The following is a 23,310-nucleotide window of genomic DNA, read 5'->3' on the forward strand; positions in this document are numbered from 1 at the left end:
CATCCGATCATCTTCGCCACGATTAGACGGCGTTCGCTCTCCTCGCGCCCGCAAATCGATGGGACGTTAACGCGCGATGGAGAGTGGTTTCCTCTCTCCTTCACTGAACGCGTCACACGTTGAATGGCATCGCGCGCCATCGCCTTTTACCACCCAACTCCCCAAAGCCGGTGCGATCAATATCGCTTACCACTCGGTCATCCGTCCTCACCCGTTAACCTTCGCGCATTTCCGCCGTCCGACGATTGTTGGATCTATCCTCTGGATCCAGTGGCCCACGATCACCCCGCTCCCACCTCCTCCGATATCCCCGTTGATTCATCCCCGTCGTCTATCCTCTTGATCCGACGGCTGATTTTCCTCCATCCGACTCGTCTATTCGCTAGGCAATCCACGCCACTTGATCACTCTGTATGCCCGAAGGACGAAGGTGACCAGTCTTCCAGTACCATTGCAATTGCTCCTCAACAACCATATTTAACAAACAGCATAGCCGAGAAAGAAAAGGACAGAGCTCGAGCGGATAACTGCATTTAACAGTTATGGAATTTCATCCCATACGACACTCCAGCCACTAGAGAGGACAGCAAAGCACTTGAAAGGATCAGATTCATCCACTAAAGCAAGCAAACGCACTCAGAATCTCCATCAGGCAACTAAATGCGGTTGGTGGTCAATTATGACCCCTCCATACCTAGAATGGCCAAATGCCTTTGTATTGAAACTCTATATATACCCAGAAACATGATGTAATCAGGGTTGATGGTTGATGTTTTGATGTAAGGTTCAACTTCTGGAGACTGTAACTACTTTGACACTTGCAGCGTCTCGTCTTCATTTTCAGCTAATACAAGCTTCTTTTGCTGTTAATTGCTCACTTTCTATTTATCTTCTCTTCTAAGTTGTGCCTGAAATGCTGTATGCTTGGACTCCTGATGTTTAGCATTAGAGTAGCTGTCATCCTAGCTTTGTGTTAAAATCTTGTATGTATCATTGCATAAGTTATTCATTTTTCTCTTCATTTGGTGCTAGAGAGCTGTCATCCTGTCTATGCATTGGTAGATTAGATTTGCAGACTTCTTTATTGGTTGCAGCCAGCCATCACATGGTCTTGTGCATCTGCTGGTGTGGTCAGTAGTCCCCATATTCACCCAATCTTAAATTGTGAGTAGTTGGTGGTATAATGCTTTGTAGTTTGAGGGTGTTCACGCATGTCTGGGGTTAAGCAAGGTAGAAGTGGTTATCTGGCTTGGACAAGCATCATTCCTTCCATTCATCCATTTGCAACAATAAGTTGAATTTATATGTTCCCAGGCATCTCCGAGCTACAACCTAGGAGAGTTTCTTGGGGTGATAACATAATTGGCGCCGTTGCCGGGGAGAGGAGATTGAAGCTCAGCTTCCCTGGGAGAACGACACAGTTCCAGCTTTGATGATAGACAAAGTTTGGACACATTTCTGGTTGTAATCATCTATCTGGCGACTCTATTGGAGGACCAACCTTTGGCGACTCCACATTGCAGTTCTGGCTCAGTTTGTGAGGCATACTCGGAGAAATCCTTAGGAATCACCAGTTGACCCAGTACCTGACCCCGAGAAGATTGTCAAGCAAAGAAGAACATCACAGAAAGGAGCATCAGGATCAGGTAAGCCTAAACAATCGTATGTATCTCTGCAAGAGGGGTTTATAGCTGAGCATGTATGTGTTGAAGATATAGAGCCTAGCATTGTTAGTGAAGAGATACCCGCAGAGATTCATAAAGCTCCTTGTTCTTTCGGTTCCCCTTTGGATTTCAGTCCAAAGAAAATCTCCCATACAGTCGATCATACTCCTTTGTCTCTGTCATCCATTTCACTGCTCTCTATCTTTCAAACTGTCAGTACTCTTCCACCTACCCCAGCCATGGCAGGGCAACAAGCACCCACAAAGATGGAAAGAATCATAGCTGCTAGGTATGGACCCCTGGTCTTGCCTGTTCCTTTGAATGCCATGCCTGCAGGAGAGTATCAGAAATACATGCCTAAGTTTACTGGTATAGAGGGAGTAACAGCTGAAGAACACCTTGAGTCTTTTTATAGTTATGCTGATAACCTAGATATTAGTGAAGATGATGTGTGGATGAGAGTGTTTGTCCAGAGCCTTGATGGAAAGGCTAGAAAGTGGTTCAGAAAATTGACCCCTAGATCCATAGCAGACATTGAAGCCTTAGATGATGTATTTTTGAAGCATTGGGGGCATAAAAAAGACCGGCTATACTATCATACTGAGTTTGGAAACTTCAAGAGGGAGAATGGGGAATCATTGCCTGATTTTAATAAAAGATTCAATCGTATGTAGATTAAGATACCAGCTAAAGTAAAGCCTACCCCACCTCAGCCAATGCTTTTGACTCTGATTTCTGCCTACTTTTAAGAGAAAGAAGATGTGCCACTCTAGCTGAAATGCAAGATGCAGCCCTAGAGGTGGAATCTAATATCATGGCTGCAGAAAAGCTCAAAAGTCATGCTGATAGAAGGAGGCAGAGAGGTGAGGCTTCTTCTTCCTCTGCTTCATCTTCAGAACCTAAGTTAGACAAAATGACTAAAATGATAGAGTCATTGGCTGCTGAAATATCTAAGCTGAAGGTTGAGCAAAACTCTGGGAAGGTAAGGCTTCCAAACACATTTGCTCCAAGAAATCCAAATCCATTCAGAAGAGCAAATGAACAATTGCAGATCATTCAGAGGGGTAAAGAAGTTGGTGAAGAACAAAAGGTTAAGGCTCCTTTCCAGAACGTAGTCATGGAGGAGGAGCAGTTTGAAGAAGAGGATGACATTCATTGCATGGAAGATAAAGGTAGTGCTGCCTTTTTGACATTGGTTGCCTATGAAGAATCATTATTACAGGACCAGACCAGTCAAAAGTGGGATAGAGAGACTTTTCTGCAGACTAATGAGCAACAAAGGTATAATCTGAGGTCAAAGACAAGCAATGTCAAGGAGAATCCTGCCCAAAGAGCTGCTCTCCCAACAAAGCAACAAAATATCAGACAGAAAAGACCAGTAGTTGACCCAGTCATCTTCAAAGCACTTGCTCAAGAGGTAAGAGGTTCTGACAAGTCCCCTTCCCCTTTCAGCTTTGAATTGGAAGTCCAGAAGTTAAAATATCTGTGCCTCTGATAGAACTTGCAAAGAGTGAAGTTTTTAGAAAGCCTATCCTTGATGCTCTTGAGCTAAAAGCCACACAAGCCTCCACTGACTATGTCAATTTGCAAGATGATAAGCCTGCAGTTGTGTTTAGCCCAATGACTGAACCTGCTGATAATAGCTCCCCATCATTTTTATGTGTCCTTGACCATCCATGACAAAATCCTCCATAACTGCCTGCTGGACACAGGGGCCAACCACAATCTAATGCCTAAAGCTGTCATGGAAGGGTTAGGCCTTGATATTACCAGACCATATCATGATCTATTTTCTTTTGATTCAAGAAAGGTCAAATGCCTAGGATTAATCAAAGATTTAGCTATTACCCTAACTCAGCTTGCTCTCAGCTGCCCATGAAGAGCATGATGATGGACATTGTGGTAGTAGATGTCCCTCCCAAGTTTGGCATGCTGCTGTCCAGAGGGTGGATTAAGAGACTAGGTGGGACATTACAGAATGATTTATCTTATGCCATTGTTCCAGTTTTTGGAGGGGAAAGTAGGGGATTGTACAGATAAGCACAACTGGCCTACATCATTAGTGATGAGAAGAATCCTTCCAATCATCCCATTTATGCTGTGGACACTGATTTTGGGGCATGTATTCTCCAAATTGAAGAATCTCAAAAGGCCTCATTACAGCTCAAGTAACCAATAGTCCAAGCCGAGGGAGAGCAAGGAAGTCAGGTTTGGGAAATGTTTTTTGATGGAGCATGTTCCAGGGAAACCGCAGGAGCAGGGGTGGTGCTGATATCTCCAAAACAAGAAAGCACACATCTGTCTTTTAAGCTAGCTTTCCAAGTCACCAACAATATAGCAGAGTATGAGGCTATGATATTGGGCCTTAATGCAGCTAAAGACAGAGAAATTAGGAACATAAAGGTGTTTAGAGATGCTGATCTTATCATTCAGCAAGTGAACAAAACTTTTCAAGCAAAACATCCAAGGCTGAAAGCATATAGAGATGAGGTATGGAGACTTAAAGATTCTTTTGATAGTTTTTGTATCTCATACATCCCTAGAGTCAAAAATCAGCTCGCTGATTCCCTTGCTGTGTTTGCTAGCATGTTTATCCCTCCCATGCCTCCCAGACTAGTTTATGAAGTTCAGATGAAATATAGACCATCCTTGCCTGATAATGTCCAGCATTGGAAAGTTTTTGAGGATGATGATGAAGTGAATAGGTTTCTGCAAGTCATTGATGAATTCTCTGAAATGCAAATTGACCAAGAGAATGAAGCCTTGGAAGAAAATCCCCAGTCCCAGCTTAGAAACAAAATTGGCAAAAATAGCATTGTCCAACTGCCCAGCAATCATATACCTAAAGGCCTAGTTCCTTTAGAGAAGCTGTTTGACCAGAATGATGTGCCTTATAAGGCTGCCCAAAAAGAAGACCAATCTGCAGTCCATAGGCATAATATAGGGAGTCCAGATCATCCAAGATACATAAATCTGTCCACCCATCTATCTGCTGCCCAAAGTTTTGAGTACTGCAATTTAATGAAGCAATTTGCTGATGTTTTTGCCTGGGAATATAGTGACCTGAAAACTTATGACAAAAAGATCATCCAGCATAAAATCCCTTTAGAGAAGCAGAAGCTGAGACCCATAAATCCTTTGCTCCTCCCACTGATCGAAAAAGAAATCAAAAAGTTACTGGCTGCCAAAATCATAGTCCCTCTAAGGTATTTAAAATGGGTAGCCAATTTGGTTGTGGTGAGGAAGAAAAGTGGAGAAATCAGACTCTGCGTTGATTTCAGAAACTTAAACAAACGCTCTAAGAAAGATAATTATCCTCTACCTAAGATAGAGCATTTGCTGGAGAAGGTCTCAGGAGCCAAAGTGATGTCTTTCGTGGACGGATTTTCAGGGTATAACCAGGTTGCTGTGCATTCAGATTACCAAGAGAAGACTGCATTCACCACTTCTTGGGGCACTTTTATGTATTCCAAGATGCCTTTCGGGCCGATGAATGCTGGAGCCACCTTTCAGAGGGCTATGGATATAGCATTTGTAGGAGTGAAGGATAAGTTTGTCCTTGTCTACCTTGATGATATAACAGTGTACTTCAGCAGTCATCAAGAACATTTGCAGCATTTGAAGAAAGTGTTCCTAAAGTGCAGAAGGTTTGGGATTTCAGTCAATCCTAAAAAGTCATAGTTTGCTTTAGAAGAAGGCAAGTTGTTAGGACATGTTGTGTCTGCTGCAGGTGTCAGAATTGACCCAGAAAGAGTAAGGGCAATACAGACCTTGTCTGTCCCGAGATCAAAGAAGGATATCCAGTCCTTTTTGGGCAAGATAAATTTTGTAAGGAGGTTTATCCCAAATTTTGCAGAACTTGTAAAACACATTACCTCCATGTTGAAAAAGGGGTCAGAAATCAAATGGACTAATGCAACAAGAAGATCCTTTGAATCTATTAAGAAAGCTATTATGGAAGCTCCTACTTTGATCAGCCCAGATTATAGCAAGGAATTCCATATATTTTCATTTGCCTCTGATGACACCCTTGCAGAAGTTTTGATGCAAGTAGATGAGGAAGGCTCAGAGCATGCAATGGCATTTTTCAGCGAAACATTAAGGGATGCTGAGCTGAGGTATGATATCATTGAAAAACAGGCATATGCTCTTATCAAATCTTTGAAAGCTTTTAGAATTTACATTCTGCATTCCAAGGTAATCGCATATGTACCCTCTGCTTCAGTAAAAGATGTCCTAACGCAGCCAGATGCTGATGGAAGAAGGGCTAAATGGATTGCAAAGTTGATCGAATTCAACATAAAACTGAAGCCCACCAAGCTTGTCAGAGGTCAGGGTCTTGCTAGATCAATGGCCGAAGAAAATTGCAGAACGCTGGACATGAATTTGATAAGCATGAATTCAGAGAATGGTCAGAAAGAAAAGGAAACAGCTGAACCAGGAAAAAATCAGTGATTGGTAGAAAATATAGCTTCTTGTGAATGGTATTCTACCATGGCTAAGCTAGAAGTTCCTCCAGGCCTTAGTTCGAGCCAAGCCAGAACCATTAAGCTCAAGGCAGCTAAATATTGCATTCATGAAAACCTGCTCTGCTAGAGGGACCCCTCTGGAATTCTTTTGAGGTGTCTGGGCAAAGAACAATCCATGGAGGTGATGCAGCAGTTTCATTCCAGCATATGTGGAGGACATCACTATTGGAAAACTACAACTCATAAGATCCTCAGAGTTGGGTACTATTTGCCCACTTTATTCTCTGATGTCTTTTCTTTTGTTAAATCTTGTGACAGGTGCCAAAGATTTGAAGGGAAACAGCAATTGAAGTCCTTGCCCTTAAAACCCATACATGCTAGTGGCCCTTTTCAGCAGTGGGGTTTGGATTTCATTGGAGAAACCAATCCACATTCCAGTGGCTAGCACAAATGGATCTTAGTAGCCACAGATTATTTCACTAAATGGATTGAGACCATCCCTACCAGAAACGCTGATCACCATGTGGTCTTGAAGTTCTTAACGGAAAATATCCTCTCTAGGTTTGGCTGTCCACATAAGCTGGTTACAGATAATGCAGTAGCTTCAGGACAAAGGAGTTGGTGGACATGTGTGATTCAATGAGAATTAAGCTAGTTCATTCCACCTCATACTACCCTCAAAGTAACGGTCTAGCAGAATCTTCCAACAAGAGCCTGATAAAGATAATTAAAAGGCTGTTGGAAGACAACAAAAAGAATTGGGACTCCAAGCTCAAATATGCACTGTGGGTTGACAGAGTGACCACCAAGAAATCCACGGGGAATTCTCCATTCAAGCTAGTATATGGCACTGAGGCTGTATTCCCAATTCAGTTAGCCCTCCCTGTGGCAAAGTTCTTGCAAGGAGAGCAGAATGAGGAGGAGGACATGGCAAAAAGGATCACTGATTTAGCAGAGGTACATCAAATCAGAGAACAGCTGGTTGAAAGGTCTGCAGTACATCAGAAGAGAATTAAAGAAGCTTTTGACAGGAGGACAAAAACAAACAATTTTCAGGTTGGAGACTTGGTTCTTAAGTGGGATGCACTGAAAGAGAAGAAAAGCAACCATGAGAAGTTTGATGCTCTGTGGATTGGACCTTTTGTCATCACTCAGATCCAAGGGAACAATACTTTCATGCTGCAAAGTTTGGAAGGAGAAACAGTTTTTGATGGCCCAGTTAATGGGCGTTTTCTGAAAGTTTATGTTATTTAAGGCCTTTGGCCTTAAATTTGTAAATATGTTACTTTATCAATTTTAGTGTAGGCTAAATTAGACTCCATGCCCAATGGAACACTAGGAAAATTTACTAATCTGGTTTTTTGTAGGAAAGACAATGGTCTGCAGTTCTTGAGACCTCGCAGGGAGGATCTCATCCCCAGAAGGAGCCAGTGTTAGCTCTGCTATATAACATTGACTTTCTAAAGCTGGAGGCAAACTTGGTCCTTGGTCGTGCTCGAAGAAGGCTTATAATGGTTGCCCTCACCTTCTCTTTTACCTCTCTAACCCTCCCTTCATCTCCATTTTCCTTGCTTTTTGATTAAAACTCATATAAAGTTCCTGGCTCTTAAGCCTCGAGCACTAAAACCCATACCTCATAAACTCGCGCCCATACGATTGTGTGCCTTCACTCGTAACCTCTGCTGTCGATCTCCGCTTCCCAATCCAACGACTCTCCATCATATCCGATGGAAAACCCGCACGATTGTTTCCCCGCCGTCCGATCATCTCCGCCACGATCGAACGACGTTTGCTCTCCCCGCGCCCGCAAACCGATGGGACGTTAACGTGCGATGGAGAGTGGTTTCCTCTCTCCTCCACCGCCACGCGTCATGCGCTGAATGGCATCGCGTGCCATCGCCTTTTATCACCCAACTCCCCAAAGCCGGTGCGATCAATACCGCTTACCGCCGGTCATCCGTCCTCACCTGTTAACCTTCGTGCCAAGGTTGCACGAAACGGGTACGAGTTTCCGAAATGGGAAGCGATACGAAACGTGATCTCCCCAAATTTTGGAAACGGGGAAACGCGAATATATATATATATATATATATATATATTAGGACATTTAAGAAATATGTGCAATCATAAAGCATATATGATACATTCTAATTTATTACATTATGATAAAACTGTCAATTGTCAATGCATAAACTATAAGTATCTAAATTTGCATCACATTTACTCATGAATAATCACATAATGAAAATAGAAATATCCAAAATCAGCCACGAGAAATTTCTAATTTCTTGTCTCGTGCTTGATTGGGAGTCTCCTCCTACATAGTCGAACGACCTTAATGCTTTTGATTAAATACAAGTTTCATACCCTAGTACCCTACATTCTCTTGATTATTGGGAGTCTCCCCTGCATAGAGGGCTTGGTTCTCTTGATTAAATACAAGTTCCATACCCTAGTACATGATAAAATCCAATGGAAACATTGGAATCCCCCCAATCTTGAAATCCTGAAAAACAGATAAGTCTGCTGGATTTTGAGTGAGATCTAAAATTCTACTTTCTCCATATGAAATCTAATGAGGGCGAAACCACTCTCAAACATCCTGAGTCATTTCATGGTAATGTTAAAAATTTAAGTAAAAGGATGAAAATGAAAAATAAAGGAGAATATCACTTTTACTTTAAGAATTTAACATTACCATGAATTGCATATCAACACTAGGGCAAATGTTCACTTTTATAACTTTAGACAGGCATCTGGAAGCAACTAGAAGTCACTAGGCTAACGTAAGAATAGATTAGAAAACAAATAAAAAATAAAAATAAAAACACAAGTAAATGCTGAAACGTGGGTTGTACGGGCCTGAAACGCGTTTCAAGCCGTACTGGCCACGTTTCAGTTTCGTGAAACGTGGCAGTATGGCCTGAAACGCGTTTCAGGGCCGTACCAAACGCGTTTCAGCGTTTCGTACCCGTTTCCGTACGGAAACGCTCTTCTGCCCCACGTTTCCTGCAACATAGATTCGCGCATTTCCGCCGTCCGACGACCGTTGGATCTATCCTCTTGATCCAACGGCCCACGATCACCCCGCTCCCACCTCCTCCGATATCCCCGTTGATTCATCCCCGCCGTCTATCCTCTTGATCCGACGGTTGATTTTCCTCCTTCATCCGACTCGTCTATTCGCCAGGCAATCCATGCCACTTGATCACTCCGTATGCTCGAAGGATGAAGGTGACCAGTCTTCCAGTACCATTGCAATTGCTCCTCAACAACCATATTTAACAAACAGCATGGCCGAGAAAGAAAATGATAGAGCTCGAGCAGATAACTGCATTTAACAGTTATGGAATTTCATCCCATACGACACTCCAACCACCTGAGAGGACAACAGAGCACCTGAAAGGATCAGATTCATCCACTAAAGCAAGCAAACACACTCAGAAGCTCCATCAGGCAACTAAATGCGGTTGGTGGTCAATTATGACCCCTCCATACCTAGAATGGCCAAGTGCCTTTGTATTGAAACTCTATATATACCCAGAAACAAGATGTAATCAGGGTTGATGGTTGATGTTTTGATGTAAGGTTCAACTTCTGGAGACTGTAACTATTTTGACACTTGCAGCGTCTCATCTTCATTTTCAGCTAATACAAGCTTCTTTTGCTGTTAATTGCTCACTTTCCATTTATCTTCTCTTCTAAGCTGTGCCTGATATGCTGTATGCTTGAACTCTTGATGTTTAGCATTAGAGTAGCTGTCATCCTAGCTCTGTGTTAAAATCTTGTATGTATCATTGCATAAGTTATTCAGGTTTCTCTTCATCTGGTGCCAGAGAGCTGTCATCCTGTCTGTGTATTGGTAGATTAGATTTGCAGACTCCCTTACTGGTTGCAGCCAACCATCACATGGTCTTGTGCATCTGCTGGTGTGGTCAGTATTCCCCATATTCACCCAATCTTAAATTGTGAGTAGTTGGTGGTCTAAAGCCTTGTAATCTGAAGGTGTTCACGCATGTCTGGGGTTAAGCAAGGTAGAAGTGGTTATCTGGCTTGGACAAGCATCATTCCTTCCATTCATCCAATTTGCAACAATAAGTTGAATTTATATGTTCCCAGGCATCTCCGAGCTACAACCTAGGAGAGTTTCTTGGGGTGATAACACATCTCATACCTTTTGTCATGATTATAGTTATATTTGATGGGTGCATGACTCCATCCACACAACCTAAATCCCTTACCATGTAAATGTCCATGAAGGATTTCTTCACTAATCTGTATATTTAACTACAGAGGCTTTACTAGTGGCTCTTTGACCTCAAGTTGAAGTAGGCTTGACATTCAAAATGAACCTATCAGTTGGCCTTGCTCAATCCTATAGTTACATACACATAAATAAAACCTAAATAAAAATGAAAACTAACTAAAGCACAAGCAAATCTTTTCAATTGATGCGGGATTTCTTGATCTTGATGTGGGATCGCTTGACCTCTAGGGATGCTCTTGCATTAAGGAAATATTGAATCTACCACTTTCTCTATTGAAGCCTATGGAACACCCTGTTTATCATGAAATGGGATTACAACATTTAATAAATTATATAAACTGCATGTGGTATGTGGCCTTTGCTATACCTCTAGGCCTTTTAGAATCTACAAAATGAGGGTTTATGAAAGAATGCTTGCTAGATATTAGAGAAATGAGTGGTATTGCACAAACTAGTCTCACATAACAAAGTTTAGTTAAGTGTTGCTTAGCTTTACTCCCTCTTTCGAGAACCTACTCTTCTCTTAGTTGGCAATCTTGGACTATCATAGGAATCTATCTCAATACTATGGTTGTTGTCTTTGATTTCACCAACTTCTTACAAAGATTTTACATTTCGTGCTTAAGCCTCTTAATTCTATGCTTTTGATTTTTTTAATTTCCAAGGGAGAGACTCACAATTATCTTTCAAGTTTTCCCTCTCCTTTTCTATGTTGAAAATAGTAGCGAGAAAGGTTCTTCTTTGACTTGTGCCTTAGTCAAAGAGACCACAACCACTTTTTCCTTACCATGCACGAGTTCCTAAAAGTTAGGACAAGATTCTATAAACTAGGATTGTTCATGAAGCAGTTTGATTGATGTGTAGGAGTGGAAGGCTCAGTTTGTTGTCTTCTAGTGCGAGTTAGAATTGGAAAAGACAAGTGATTGAGTCTCAAGTTCTAAATTGAGACTGGACGAGTTGCATGAGTCAGTTGGACTTAGTTAACTCAACAATCACAAGTTCAACTTCCAAAAATAAACTTGTCAGATTTAGCTAATGTGAATTGCTGATAAGGAGGATGAAGGCACATGTGACATAATTGATCATTGTTTTTTGAGCACGAGTTAGTGAGACAAGGCAATAGAGAGCATGAGTTTGTGTGTGGGAAGGGCGTACTAAGGAGAAGCTTGTGCGCAAATTGATAGAAGAGAATTCCTTGGGATTTGCACTAGGATTTAGGAATTAATTCCTAAATAATAGGAGCTACCTATGCGCAAGGATTTAGGAAGCATTTCAAGGTTCTTGCAAGGTGTTTCAAGCTTAGGACAAGCAGAGGGAGAACACGATTGTTTTAGGATTGAAACAATTGTATTGTAAGAGATCTATTGCTCAAATTTCTATCTATAAAATTCTCAAACAAGTAGAGGGTTTTCCCAATTGGGTTCCCTAGAAAATTTTGTGTTATTGTATTGTATGAGTGTGTTTTTAATTTTGTTCTATTCCACTGCAAAAGAGTAGAGAAATTCTGTGTCTTGGTGTTACAATTTAGTTTCAGAATTGTTCACTACAACAATGCAGAATTTTCAAGGATTTTCTACATGGTATCAGAGCAGGGAACAGAGTAAAGACCAACATAAGTTGATCCATATATCACAAGAAGCAACGCAATCATAGGAGAAGAACTTTTGTAGCAGCCAAAGCCTCTAGGAGCCTTATCAAAGGAAGAAGGAGCCGAGTTTCTTGTGTCCTTTCTCTGTGATTGGTAGAGGCCGAGTTTGGATAATTGGTGGTTGAGGTTGAGGGCAGTTTTGTGCTCTATTTTGTAGTGTAATTCTCTGTGCATCAGGCTGCAGATTTATGTGTTTGTTACAGGAGGGCCAAAGCCCTGGATGGGAGTTGGACGAAGGTAGATAACCTTGGAACAACAACATGCATTAGGCCAAGTTACAACATAGTGAAGGAAGGCTTGAAGAGGAAGGGTTACATAGGTTTTGAAGGAGGTTTAGAAGCCGAGATCTAGGCTAGTGTATTGTTGTACAAGTGCCCTAATCAGAGGGCTAAAACCTCAGGATTGGGTGCACAAGCTGAGGATATTTAAGGCAATGGAAGTCATCCATTGCAAAGGTATGCTTGTTGTTCTTCCATGTTGATGCATTGCTAGGTGGTGAGGTCCTTTGAGACAGATTTGGTTGGCAGTTCGTGTACAGGTTGAAGGGTTGTTAGAAGTTGCCTTCACAAGTGTATTTCTTGTGAAGGACTACGAGGTTGTTAGTGGGTAGGTGTTGAAGAGCTCTCTAGGGAAGCAGGATGGCATACTAAGGATTGAGAGTAGATCATTGTTTAGAGAGAGCATCGAACTTCATTCCATGCAAAGGGAGGATCATGATAGTTTTTGAGGATAATGGGGTGGGAGAATTTGTGAAGCGGGCCATACCACTACCACAAGATCCCCAACAGTTGACCCAACACACTAAGAATGATATCAAGGCAATGAGGTTTATTCTAGAAGGGGTCAGAGATCATATAGTTCCTCATATCCCTGAGAAGAAGACAACTTATGAGATGTTCAAAACTATTTTAGAACTATATCAGAGTACCAGTGATACAAGGAAGCTTGCCCTTAAGGAGAAACTGAGGAGTATCTAGATGAGCAAGAATGAATGAGCCCATTGTCACACATTTGTCAAGGTTCACTCAAGTATTAGATGAGCTGGGTGGTGTGGACGTGGTTGTATTTGATCATGACCTTGTGAGTTTGGCCTTATTAGGACTTGACAAGTCTTGGTATGGTTTGCAAGATGTTGTCAGCGGTAGAGAGAATTTTCCCAATTGGGAAAGGTTTTGGATTGATTGCGTTCAGGAAGAGATTCAGAGAGGGACCATAGATGGCAAATTTATGAAGACAAAGGACAAGGATAACATTTCCATGGCAGGCAAGGGTAGCAAGGCCAAGCGCAAGGAGGGCCAAGGAGTGGCCGAGTCCAGTCAGAAGGGCAAGAAGAAAGATATAAGCAAGATCAAGTGCTTCCATTGCCATGAGTTTGGACATTATGCCACTAAGTGTCTTAAGCAGAAGGAGTTTAGTAAGGATCATGTAGCCGCATCAGCAGAGATAGATGCTTTTTTTGCCCAGTTTGAGAAATATTTCTCATTGATTGCTTGCATGGCAAGCTCAACAGACAACAATGTATGGTATATTGATTCACGAGCATCCTTCCATATGACCGGGAACAAGAATAGTTTCAACCACCTGAAGGACACACAGTTTCAGATTGAGCTAGGAGATGATGGTCAATATGTAGCTAGTGGAGTTGGTACTATTAGCTTTCAGAGGGAGTCATGTTATTCTCTTAAGCTTAGAGATGTCCTCTATGTTCCAGGATTAAAGCAGAATCTTGTTTCGGTAGCTACCCTTGAGGACAAGGGTTATGATGTCATCTTCAGTAGAGGTAAGGCTTACCTCCAACACTTAGCTTCTGGATGTAAGAAGCAGATAGGTGTGAGGGTGAAGAATCTCTACAAGTTGCAAATAAAGACCGACACAACCTTGAGGAGCAAGGAAGGAAGTTCTCAAAAGAAAGAAGTGATAGTTGAACAAGAGCAGGACAAAGCTCTCAAGATGGAGCCGCAACTAGTATCTCAGTTTGAGTCTAAGCTAGTTGGTAGTTGGGTTGATGAGGAGCATAGCCCAGGGCGAGTGGAGACATCAACTCAGTGACTCCTAGTATAGGGAGAGTTCGAGCCAAGTGGGTAGAGGATTTGTTTAAGGGAGATCAGGAGAGAGTTGGATCTTCCAGTATCACCTTCAGCCAAAAGAAGCAGCCACAAAGGTACACAGAGTACATGGCACTTATGATTGAAGTGATGGACTCGCAGAGCATGGTGGGAAAGAACAAGTCTTTAGATTAGGTTCCACAAAAGAAAGAAGGGAAGTCTTCTAGTTCAGTGGGAGTAGCTGCAACAATGAAAAACATGGTAGTGTTGGAGACAAATCCAAGTGGACGAGGTTCTTCCAGAAGCATCTTCCTCGCTAAGAGGGAGTGTTGAAAATAGTAGCGAGAAAGGTTCTTTCACTTGTGCCTTAGTCAAAGAGAGCACAACCACTTTTTCCTTAGCATGCACGAGTTCCTAAAAGTTAGGACAAGTTCCTATAAATTAGGACAATTCATGAAGCAGTTTCACTGATGTGCAAGAGTGGAAGGCTCAATTTGTTGTCTTCTAGTGCGAGTTAGAATTGGAAAAGACAAGTGATTGAGTCTCAAGTTCTAATTGAGACTAGACGAGTTGCATGAGTTAGTTGGACTTAGTTAACTCAACAATCACAAGTTCAACTTCCAAAAATAAACTTGCCAGATTTAGCTAATGTGAATTGCTTATAAGGAGGACAAGGGCACAAAATTGATCATTGTTTTGTGAGCACGAGTTGGTGAGACAAGGCAATAGAGATCACGAGTTCATGTGTGGGAAGGGTGTACTAAGGAGAAGCTTGTGCATAGATTGATAGAAGAGAATTCCTTGGGATTTGCGCTAGGATTTAGGAATTAATTCCTAAATAATAGGAGCTCCCTATGCGCAAGGATTTAGGAAGCAGATCAGGGTTCTTGCAAGGTGTTTCAAGCTTAGGACAAGCAGAGGGAGAACAAGATTGTTTTATGATTGAAACAGTTGTATTGTAAGAGATCTGTTGCTCAAATTTCTATCAATAAAATTCTCAAACAAGTAGAGGGTTTTCCCAGTTGGGTTTTGTAGAAAATTCTGTGTTATTGTATTTTATGAGTGTGTTTTTAATTCTGTTCTATTCCGCTGTAAAAGAGTAGAGAAATTATGTGCCTTGGTGTTACAATTTAGTTTCAGAACTGTTCACTACAACAATGTAGAATTTTTAAGGATTTTCTATATTCTAAGTTTCATTTTGTGGTGGTTTCTAAGTTGTTGGTGATTGTGGTGGAAATTATCCAATTATTCCTAAATTATTTCAAGTCTTTTGCTACCTAGATACCCCTTAAACCCATCCTCCAAATTGTTTTTCAAAGAAAACTAGTGGTATTCCTAAGAAGAGCTTCTCTAAAATCAAATGGCCAAGAGAAAACGAGAAAAAATGAAGTGATTTTGAGCAGATGACAATTTGTCCTACGATAGATTTCACTTTATGATTTTGAGTGACATGCATGAATTCTATGCATTTAATTTTGTCTTCAAGCGTGTTAGAAGACTATTTAACCCACTAGCATTGATTTGATTCTAACCTTAGACCCCCACCCATTCAAGATTGATGTTGAATTTGAATCACCAAAAGCTTTGCCATTTCCAAGTTGGCTTTGGAGTGCAAGTCCCTAGTTTGATGTGGTAGCATCCTCCTTTCACTTCAACACTAACATCATTGATGGTATTGGTGTCATGCCATGTGAGCACTCTTTGGCTTGTGGTTGTTATCTATGTGATGTCTATTATTACAAGCTATTGCTACTGTGGCATATCCTTATGGTGGAATTTTGTTTAACATTAGTATTCCTCTAATCTACTCTACTGTACTCTCCGTAGCAAATTACAAACCTTTTAGCAATGCACATGCTTCAACATAGTTAAAGGAGGCTCCATATGTTAAAAGAAAAAACATTTATTTCCTTCCATGTCATAAACAAGGCCACCAACCCCAACTATCCTTAGTTTCCTCCTTGTTGACTCCTAAAATAGAAAGCCTTGAAGAGATGGGTTATGATCATGCCATCTTGATAGGGTTTGTGCCACACATTGCTATTAGTTTGTCCCCTACCTTTGGGCTGTAACTAAATTGAGGTTTCCAAAAAGCCTACAAGAATAAACCTTGGTCTATGTGAAATCCGCATTCACCATAATTAGTCCCAAACCCATTTGATCAGATTTAAATGATAGTAATTGTTGGGATGATAATGAGATCATGGATCTATAGTGAACATTTCAACAAACCCTAATTCAACATAAACCTTGAACAAATATATCACTTAAAGAGAGGTGAATGCATGGATGAGAGAACAAGAGATGATATGTTGCCCTTAGGCAAACGAATCAATCACTAACAAATTCATGATAATAATAAAAAAGACTCCCGAGATGTGCATTTATACACAACTATGAGGTGGGGCGTCTTCCCCAATAAGGGGGTTATGGGCCCACATAAATGCTTAGGTTGGCCTTAAGCACCTAGAATAATATAAAATAATGTTGACTCGATTGGCTATTAAACCATAACCTAGTAAGACAATAATGGGAGCATGTAGCCATAATGTCGTAACCACAAGTGAAGATTATGATCATTTCAACATTACCCCTGTGAGGATGGGGCAGTGGAGAAAAATGAGAAGGAACAGAATGAGCGAACATACCCAAGTCAATAGAGAGACAATTGTAATTGTACTAAGATATAGTGGGTTTGTGATGATCCAACTCAATACAAATGTGGAAGGGGTTATGAATACCCAATCATCATCAACATGGAACTGAAACTCTTGAAGAAATGCCACTGCTGAATTTTTCATCATCTAGGGGAATATGATTTTTGATATGATAAGGAAGTGTTGTAAAGAGGCATGAGTACAAGAGAGAGAGGGTATAAAAGTGAGTGGGCATACCCAACTCAATGAAGAGTGAACTATAGCTGGAAGAAGAAAGAGGGAGTTTGTAATGGCCAGACAAAATACAAAAGTGAGCCAATAATCTCCTAGAAGGATGTTACCACCAAACTGCTCTTTTGTTGGAAGAATGTTGTCATTGACTTGCTCATTTAATGGAGGAGGTCTAAAAAGACATATCCTAATTGTATTGCACATCCATTGGAAGAATATTGCCAATGATCTGTCCATTTAAAGAAGCGTCGAAAGGAACATCCAGTAAGAGAGAAGAGATGGAACATCCAGCTATAATAAGATTAGCTGTAGCTAAAGTGAAAGTAGGAAGACCGAACTTCGTACATCTTAAAGAGCTTGAAATTTTGAACTCCTGGTTTCGTAATGATAATGCTATGAGCAAATGCCTCCAGAAAAACTCTGAAAATTGTTGAAATTCTAATGTCCTATGCTGTTACAATAACTTAAATCCATAACTTCTTTATGTTGCAAAATAAGTTAAGTAATTGTAGATAGAACATAAACCATATAAACCATATGCACAATGGAAGACAATGAAGAACTCAATGAGACACAGAGAAGTTAGGTCAATGACCAAGGCAAAACCCACAATGGTAAAACCCAACTAGATTCTTCTTGGACTAGAAATCAATTGTTCAGCAACAATACAAAGTACAATGAGAGATCGAAGAATTTTACCCAAATCTGAAAAGTATCTCTGATAGCAGTAGTTGATGCAAACACTGAATCACTTTGGCTCTCCAATATATTCTCTTGACTTCAAGACTCTCTCTCTCTCAATCTTCCTCTAGACTCTACAACTCTCTCTTTCTCAAGTTCGAATTATCTTTTCACAAGCACAAGTAAGTGTATCAAGTGAGGATGAGAGGCACAAATATATAGGAAGAGCAAGGAGGTCAAATTCAAGAGGGAGTAACTCCTATGCCTTGAGGAGGAGTTACATATGCCAAAATAGGAGTGTAACTTATGTCATAAAGGAGAGGAGTGTAAGTTATGCATTTAGGAGAGAAGTGCAACTTATGCATTAAAGAGGTGTAAGAGGAATCTTTTTATGACGAGTCATTAAACTGTGTAAGAGAGTGCAAGAGGTGTGTAAGAGCATTAAAGAGAGGAATGAAACCGTTAAGAGAGAGAGAGAGAGAGAGTAACATATGCATTAATTGAGGGGAGTTACATATGACATGATTGAGAGACTTGATTTTTTTTAATAATAATATAATATCATAAGAATAATAATATTAATGATAATATTGATGATTAAGTCGAAATTGAACTATTAGGATTGATTGATGATCAGGAAGGTGATTTATTATTTTTGGAAAGTCATACTTGACTTTCTGTTTTTTAGACTTTCTATTTTTGGAAATTCTATTTTTAGACTTTCTATTTTTAGAAATTCATCCTTGAGCTTCCAATTTTCAACACTCCCTCTTAGTTAGGGAGGAATTTCTTTCTACAATAAAGATCTTTGCTTTCTCTAATCATCTCTGTTCATCTCTACTCTGTATCATCTAGAACAATGATGTCTCGCTCTAATGAAGAAGAATCATCAAAGGGGAGATTCATCCATCACCCTATATTCACTTGGGGGGGAATGCCACTTGCCAAGATATGACAAGGATTTCGCACAACCAAGTCTCATCTTTGTTTGGGGGGATCTACTTGTCAACGCATGACAAGGATCTCGCACATCCAAGGCTCATCTCTGCTTGGGGGGATCCACTTGCCAACACATGACAAGGATCTCACACACTTGTTGAATTTCCACAATCTTGGATCTAGGATAGAATCTTAGAATTTCTGATGCTACCAAACCAAGAATCTCAACATAACTACTTTGCACAACGGAAAATATAAAACAGTAAATCACACATGCACAAGTATAGACAACTTTTTACAAAATATTGTACAAATATGTACAACCCAATCTTCGTTATATTAAACCAATCTGAATAATACAACAGTCTATGGAATACAAGATACAATGACTATCATGTTGTTGCCTCTATGCCGTATCTCGTCCTGCTGGTCCCTCGCTTCCATTTTGCTCTCTAGCTGCCCCTTAGTCCTTCAAAGGACAACACATAGAGTCTCCAGGAGGGCTGCAACCTATCACTGCTCCAAGTTGCTTTGCTACAATGAACACGGGCTGATCCAGTCTGCTCTTCTAGGCTTGTCAATACTTGAGCTCCAAACTTCCAATCTACTAGCCTCTTTCGTCCATCAAAGAGCTACACATTAGGCTCCAAACTTCACCCAATCACGCAACAATCAATGTCCTTCTTGTATGCTGCTCTAGGGCTACTTTGGGCTATCAACACGCTGCCCTCCACCAGTCCAATGATGCCCAACACTTCACTGCAATATCTGCTCCTAGTTGAGGTCTCCAACTGCCCAAGTCAACCTCAACACATGGCTCCCATAGGCTGTTCATAAAACTGATCCAAAACTGGTCAATACTTTGACCCAACACAAGACAAATCTGGCTCCAAGTCTGATGTACAACTGCTGTTATGACTGTGTTCTGGTTAGGGCATCACTGTGGCCCACGTCAGCCCTAAAACACACCCACACAGCCCCTTAAGCAGCTGCGGCTTCCTCCACAAGTATCCTCTGCCTCCACACTGCTGATCTGGGCACTTTAATACCCTCAAACAGTCCTACGCATGCCCTGATTTGGGGTGTTAAGGCCTGCAGCCTACCCAACCCTTCCTCCAATGCTCACGGCCTGCTCAAAACAGAGATGCATGTCCATAAAATGTGCCCCAACAGACCTGCGGTCTTACCTCTTCATACTTGGCCTGCTTGTAGGTGAAAACAACCCTTCAACAGTCACGAAAAGGCTCCTAAACAGCCTCCCTCCTTCGCTGAAGTGCCCTCCTACCTGTGGCCCAAACAGAGGTAGTCTTTTCTCCCTTAGCCAAGTTTCTTATTGCTCCTTTTCTGCCTTGTGTTGCATGGATGGATGTCCCAAATGAGACTCACTCACCTTGTATTTATACCATATACAAGGGCTTCCTCAAAACATCATCATAGAGTTTGACAAGCTGTCATGAGGCCTCCATAACATCTAGCGGACCTTAACTCTTCTTGTGGAAACTCACTCCTTAACTTCAAAAATTCATATCTCATCAAGGACATCTCGGAATTCGACGATTCTTGAAGCATTCAATTCTCCTTTCTGCCCTCTATCATCTCATCCCATCACATGTCGAAAATGCTCCATGGTTTTGGCCCAAATCACAATGGGTGCAAAACTCCAACCTTGGGTTCCAAGCCCACAAGTGACTCTTGTGGTGCTCCACCCTCCAAACCCTGAACCCTAGGGCTTGGAGTACCTCCCGAGCTACTCAAAAATCAACACATCCAAGGTTCATCTCTGCTTGGGGGGATCCACTTGTCAACACATGACAAGGATCTCGCGCATCCAAGGCTCATCACTACTTGGGGGGATCCACTTGTCAACACATGACAAGGATATCGCACATGACAAAGAGCTTGAAATTTTGAACTCCTGGTTTCGTATTGATAATGCTATATGAGCAAATGCCTCCAGAAAAACTCTGAAAATACAGGGTAAAACCATGAAATACCAAAGGTGTTCCAAAAAAACAACACCAAATTTTGGTGGAAACAGAGAGAAAGATAGATGGACTAACTTGCAAGAGTACTGACCTGCAACAATAATCCCTCAAATTTGCTGGAAGAATCAAGAAACACCAAAAATAGGAGGGCACTAGCGATGCAGAGGGTCAAAATCCCTACTAAGAGGGTTAAAAAGTAGGAGGGCACTACTGTCTTTAAATGGGGCTAGAAAAAAAGGTCTACTTTCAGATATTGAATAGCCCTACAAACTAAAGTATTTGGCTGAACAAAGGAGAAACGGGAGGGTGCTGCCCTAAAAAGGCACAAACCTGCAAAAGATCACCTTAAATCTGCTGGAAAGAACAAAAACTTTCAAAAGGGGCATTAGTGAAGAAGAGGGTAAAAAAGCCTTAGAAATATGCTGCTGTCCAAAAGGAGTGCTAAAAAACCCTGGTTTCAGACCTGAAACAACCCTACAGGCTACACCAGCTTTGGATAGAGAAGAAAGAGTCTGCAGTATGTCTGGTACCATGCTGGGATGTTCAAGAGATTATTGATCTACAGTGAGCACTTAAAAAACCCTAATCTATTATAAACCTTGAACAGAACCATCACATAAAGAGGTGTGAACGCATGAACAAGAGAACAAGGGATATGGTACCCTTAGGCAAAAGATTCAATCATTCATAAATCCAAGGTGATGATATAAAGACTCATATGGTGTATAAGAACAAGGGATATGGTACCCTTAGGCAAAATATTCAATCATTCATAAATCCAAGGTGATGATATAAAGACTCATATGGTGTATAAGAACAAGGGATATGGTACCCTTAGGCAAAAGATTCAATCATTCATAAATCCAAGGTGATGATATAAAGACTCATATGGTGTATGTTTATACGGAACTTATGAACTAGGCTACCTTCACCCACAGGGGGTTATGGGCCCACTTGAATGCCTAGGTTGGTTTGAGCTACGTAGAATAATATACATGATGTTGACTAGGTCAATTTTGAAACATAACTTAATAATACAATGAGGGTGCTTAATAATATCAAGTAATCACAAGTGAAGATTACCATCATTTCAACAGTGGATTATACTATAAAAGATGATTTTCAAAATGATGTGTTACTTACCAAGTTACCAAGGTATATTGTTTAACAAAAATGCCAACAAAAGACAGTAAGAACACATAGTCAGAACACTTTTCATAAACCTTGTTATTGGTGCTCTGAAATTACACTTGAATAGTCAGCACACTTTATTATTGTGACATATTCATACATCTAATGCTGCAGAGGGTAAGCATTTGCTTATTTCTTTCCAGAACCAATTAAAATGCATTACATGATAGAAATATTTTACTTATATACCGATTACCTTTAGTTTGAAGTAGTCGTATGCAACTTATCTTTTGCTTGAATAACTTTAAAATGTACAGTCGAAACTTTGTGCCCTCAAATGTCATAGGCAGTTATCATTCACTTCCTTCTTCCCACATATCACTCAAGCATCCTATAAGATTAATTTTCATGATTTTAACTAACATCAGTTTATTAATTTGATTTTCTTATAACTTTAGTCTATGTTGAATGCTAATGTTTATACCTTCTTTTACTGATCGCTTTTTTTGAGGGCCTTACTTGTAGTGGAAACTGCTGCAACAATTTTGGAAGGACAAATGTTTCGTATGGTATTGCGTAAACCCCAAAGTGGCAATGCACAGCACATGCGCATTGATTCTGTTTTGCCTCTTGCTTCCGATTTCCGACCTGTAATGGAACAACTTAAGAATCTTTACAAGGCTCGCCAGGGATCAGAAAGATAGGATGATCAAATAAATTATATTTTACCTAACTTTCCATCAGGAATAAAATGCAAAGTGCTGCTTGTTTGGCAATTATTGATTCATTGCTTTATCTATAAGCTGGAACTTCTTGCCATACTTCACTGTAGTAACTCTGCACTTTTGATCAAAACACAAGAAAAAATGGAATTGCTGAAGGGCCATCAGGGTAATTATGGTCTTTTTTCTCCTCTTTTTGATATAAAAAAGTGATGCTGAACAAAAGTTGCAGAGTAAGCATAGTCCAATGCTATATTCGTAGTACAGATTTAGTTGTATATTCATTGTTTTCAGGCTGTTCACTATTTTTGTAAAGAGAGGAACACAATCTTGACAAAGCTGTTGAAGAATGAATCGGTAATGTTGGTCAGTGAATTTATTAGCTGCTAACACTTTCTGATAAAAAGTAATTGCTGAACTGTTGTTGCATTTAAATGTATTTTCCCTAGACATACGGTCTAATCCATAAAAGTTTTTCTTCGTGAGTTTTTGGAACAATTTATGCGTGAAGGTAAATAACTTGGGCAGTTGGACCTTTTGCAAGTTCCAGCATGTTGGATATTCAGGACCGTTATGAACAACGATAACTGTCTATTTCATTGAATATGTATATTTACAAGTAATTATCAGCTTTGGAACAAAAATTGGTCATTTAAACTCCTGTTTCAGCATTTGAGTTTTTAATGTCTATGGCCTAATGGTTATATTGTAAATAGTTGTAGATACCAGTAAATATTGGAATAAATGAATGATAGTAAGAGTCATGGCCAGAGGTCAGATAATAGATATCAAATAAGCAGGAGGTGTATGTGGATGAGTATCTCCTTTTTGAGAAATTTGTTAGAAATAGTAGGACATCATTAGTTATAAG

The 23,310-nt window shown here is 40.5% G+C and overlaps 1 protein-coding gene across 1 annotated transcript in view; it reads left to right on the forward strand.

Moving 5' to 3' along the window:
- LOC149189998 (replication factor-A carboxy-terminal domain protein) overlaps positions 1-23,011 on the forward strand; it is a 35,663-nt gene extending 12,652 nt beyond the window's left edge. The window contains exon 4 of the mRNA XM_089411997.1: positions 22,243-23,011. Coding sequence (XP_089268123.1) covers positions 22,243-22,421 — 179 coding nt within the window. The 3' untranslated portion in view covers positions 22,422-23,011. The remainder of the gene's footprint in view (positions 1-22,242) is intronic.
- Positions 23,012-23,310: the final 299 nt, after the last annotated feature.

The sequence above is a fragment of the Pinus tabuliformis genome, chromosome 3_1 (assembly GCF_031772625.1).
Source record: "Pinus tabuliformis cultivar Carrire ecotype Pingquan chromosome 3_1, CPIR1, whole genome shotgun sequence".
Lineage (NCBI taxonomy): Eukaryota > Viridiplantae > Streptophyta > Pinopsida > Pinales > Pinaceae > Pinus > Pinus tabuliformis.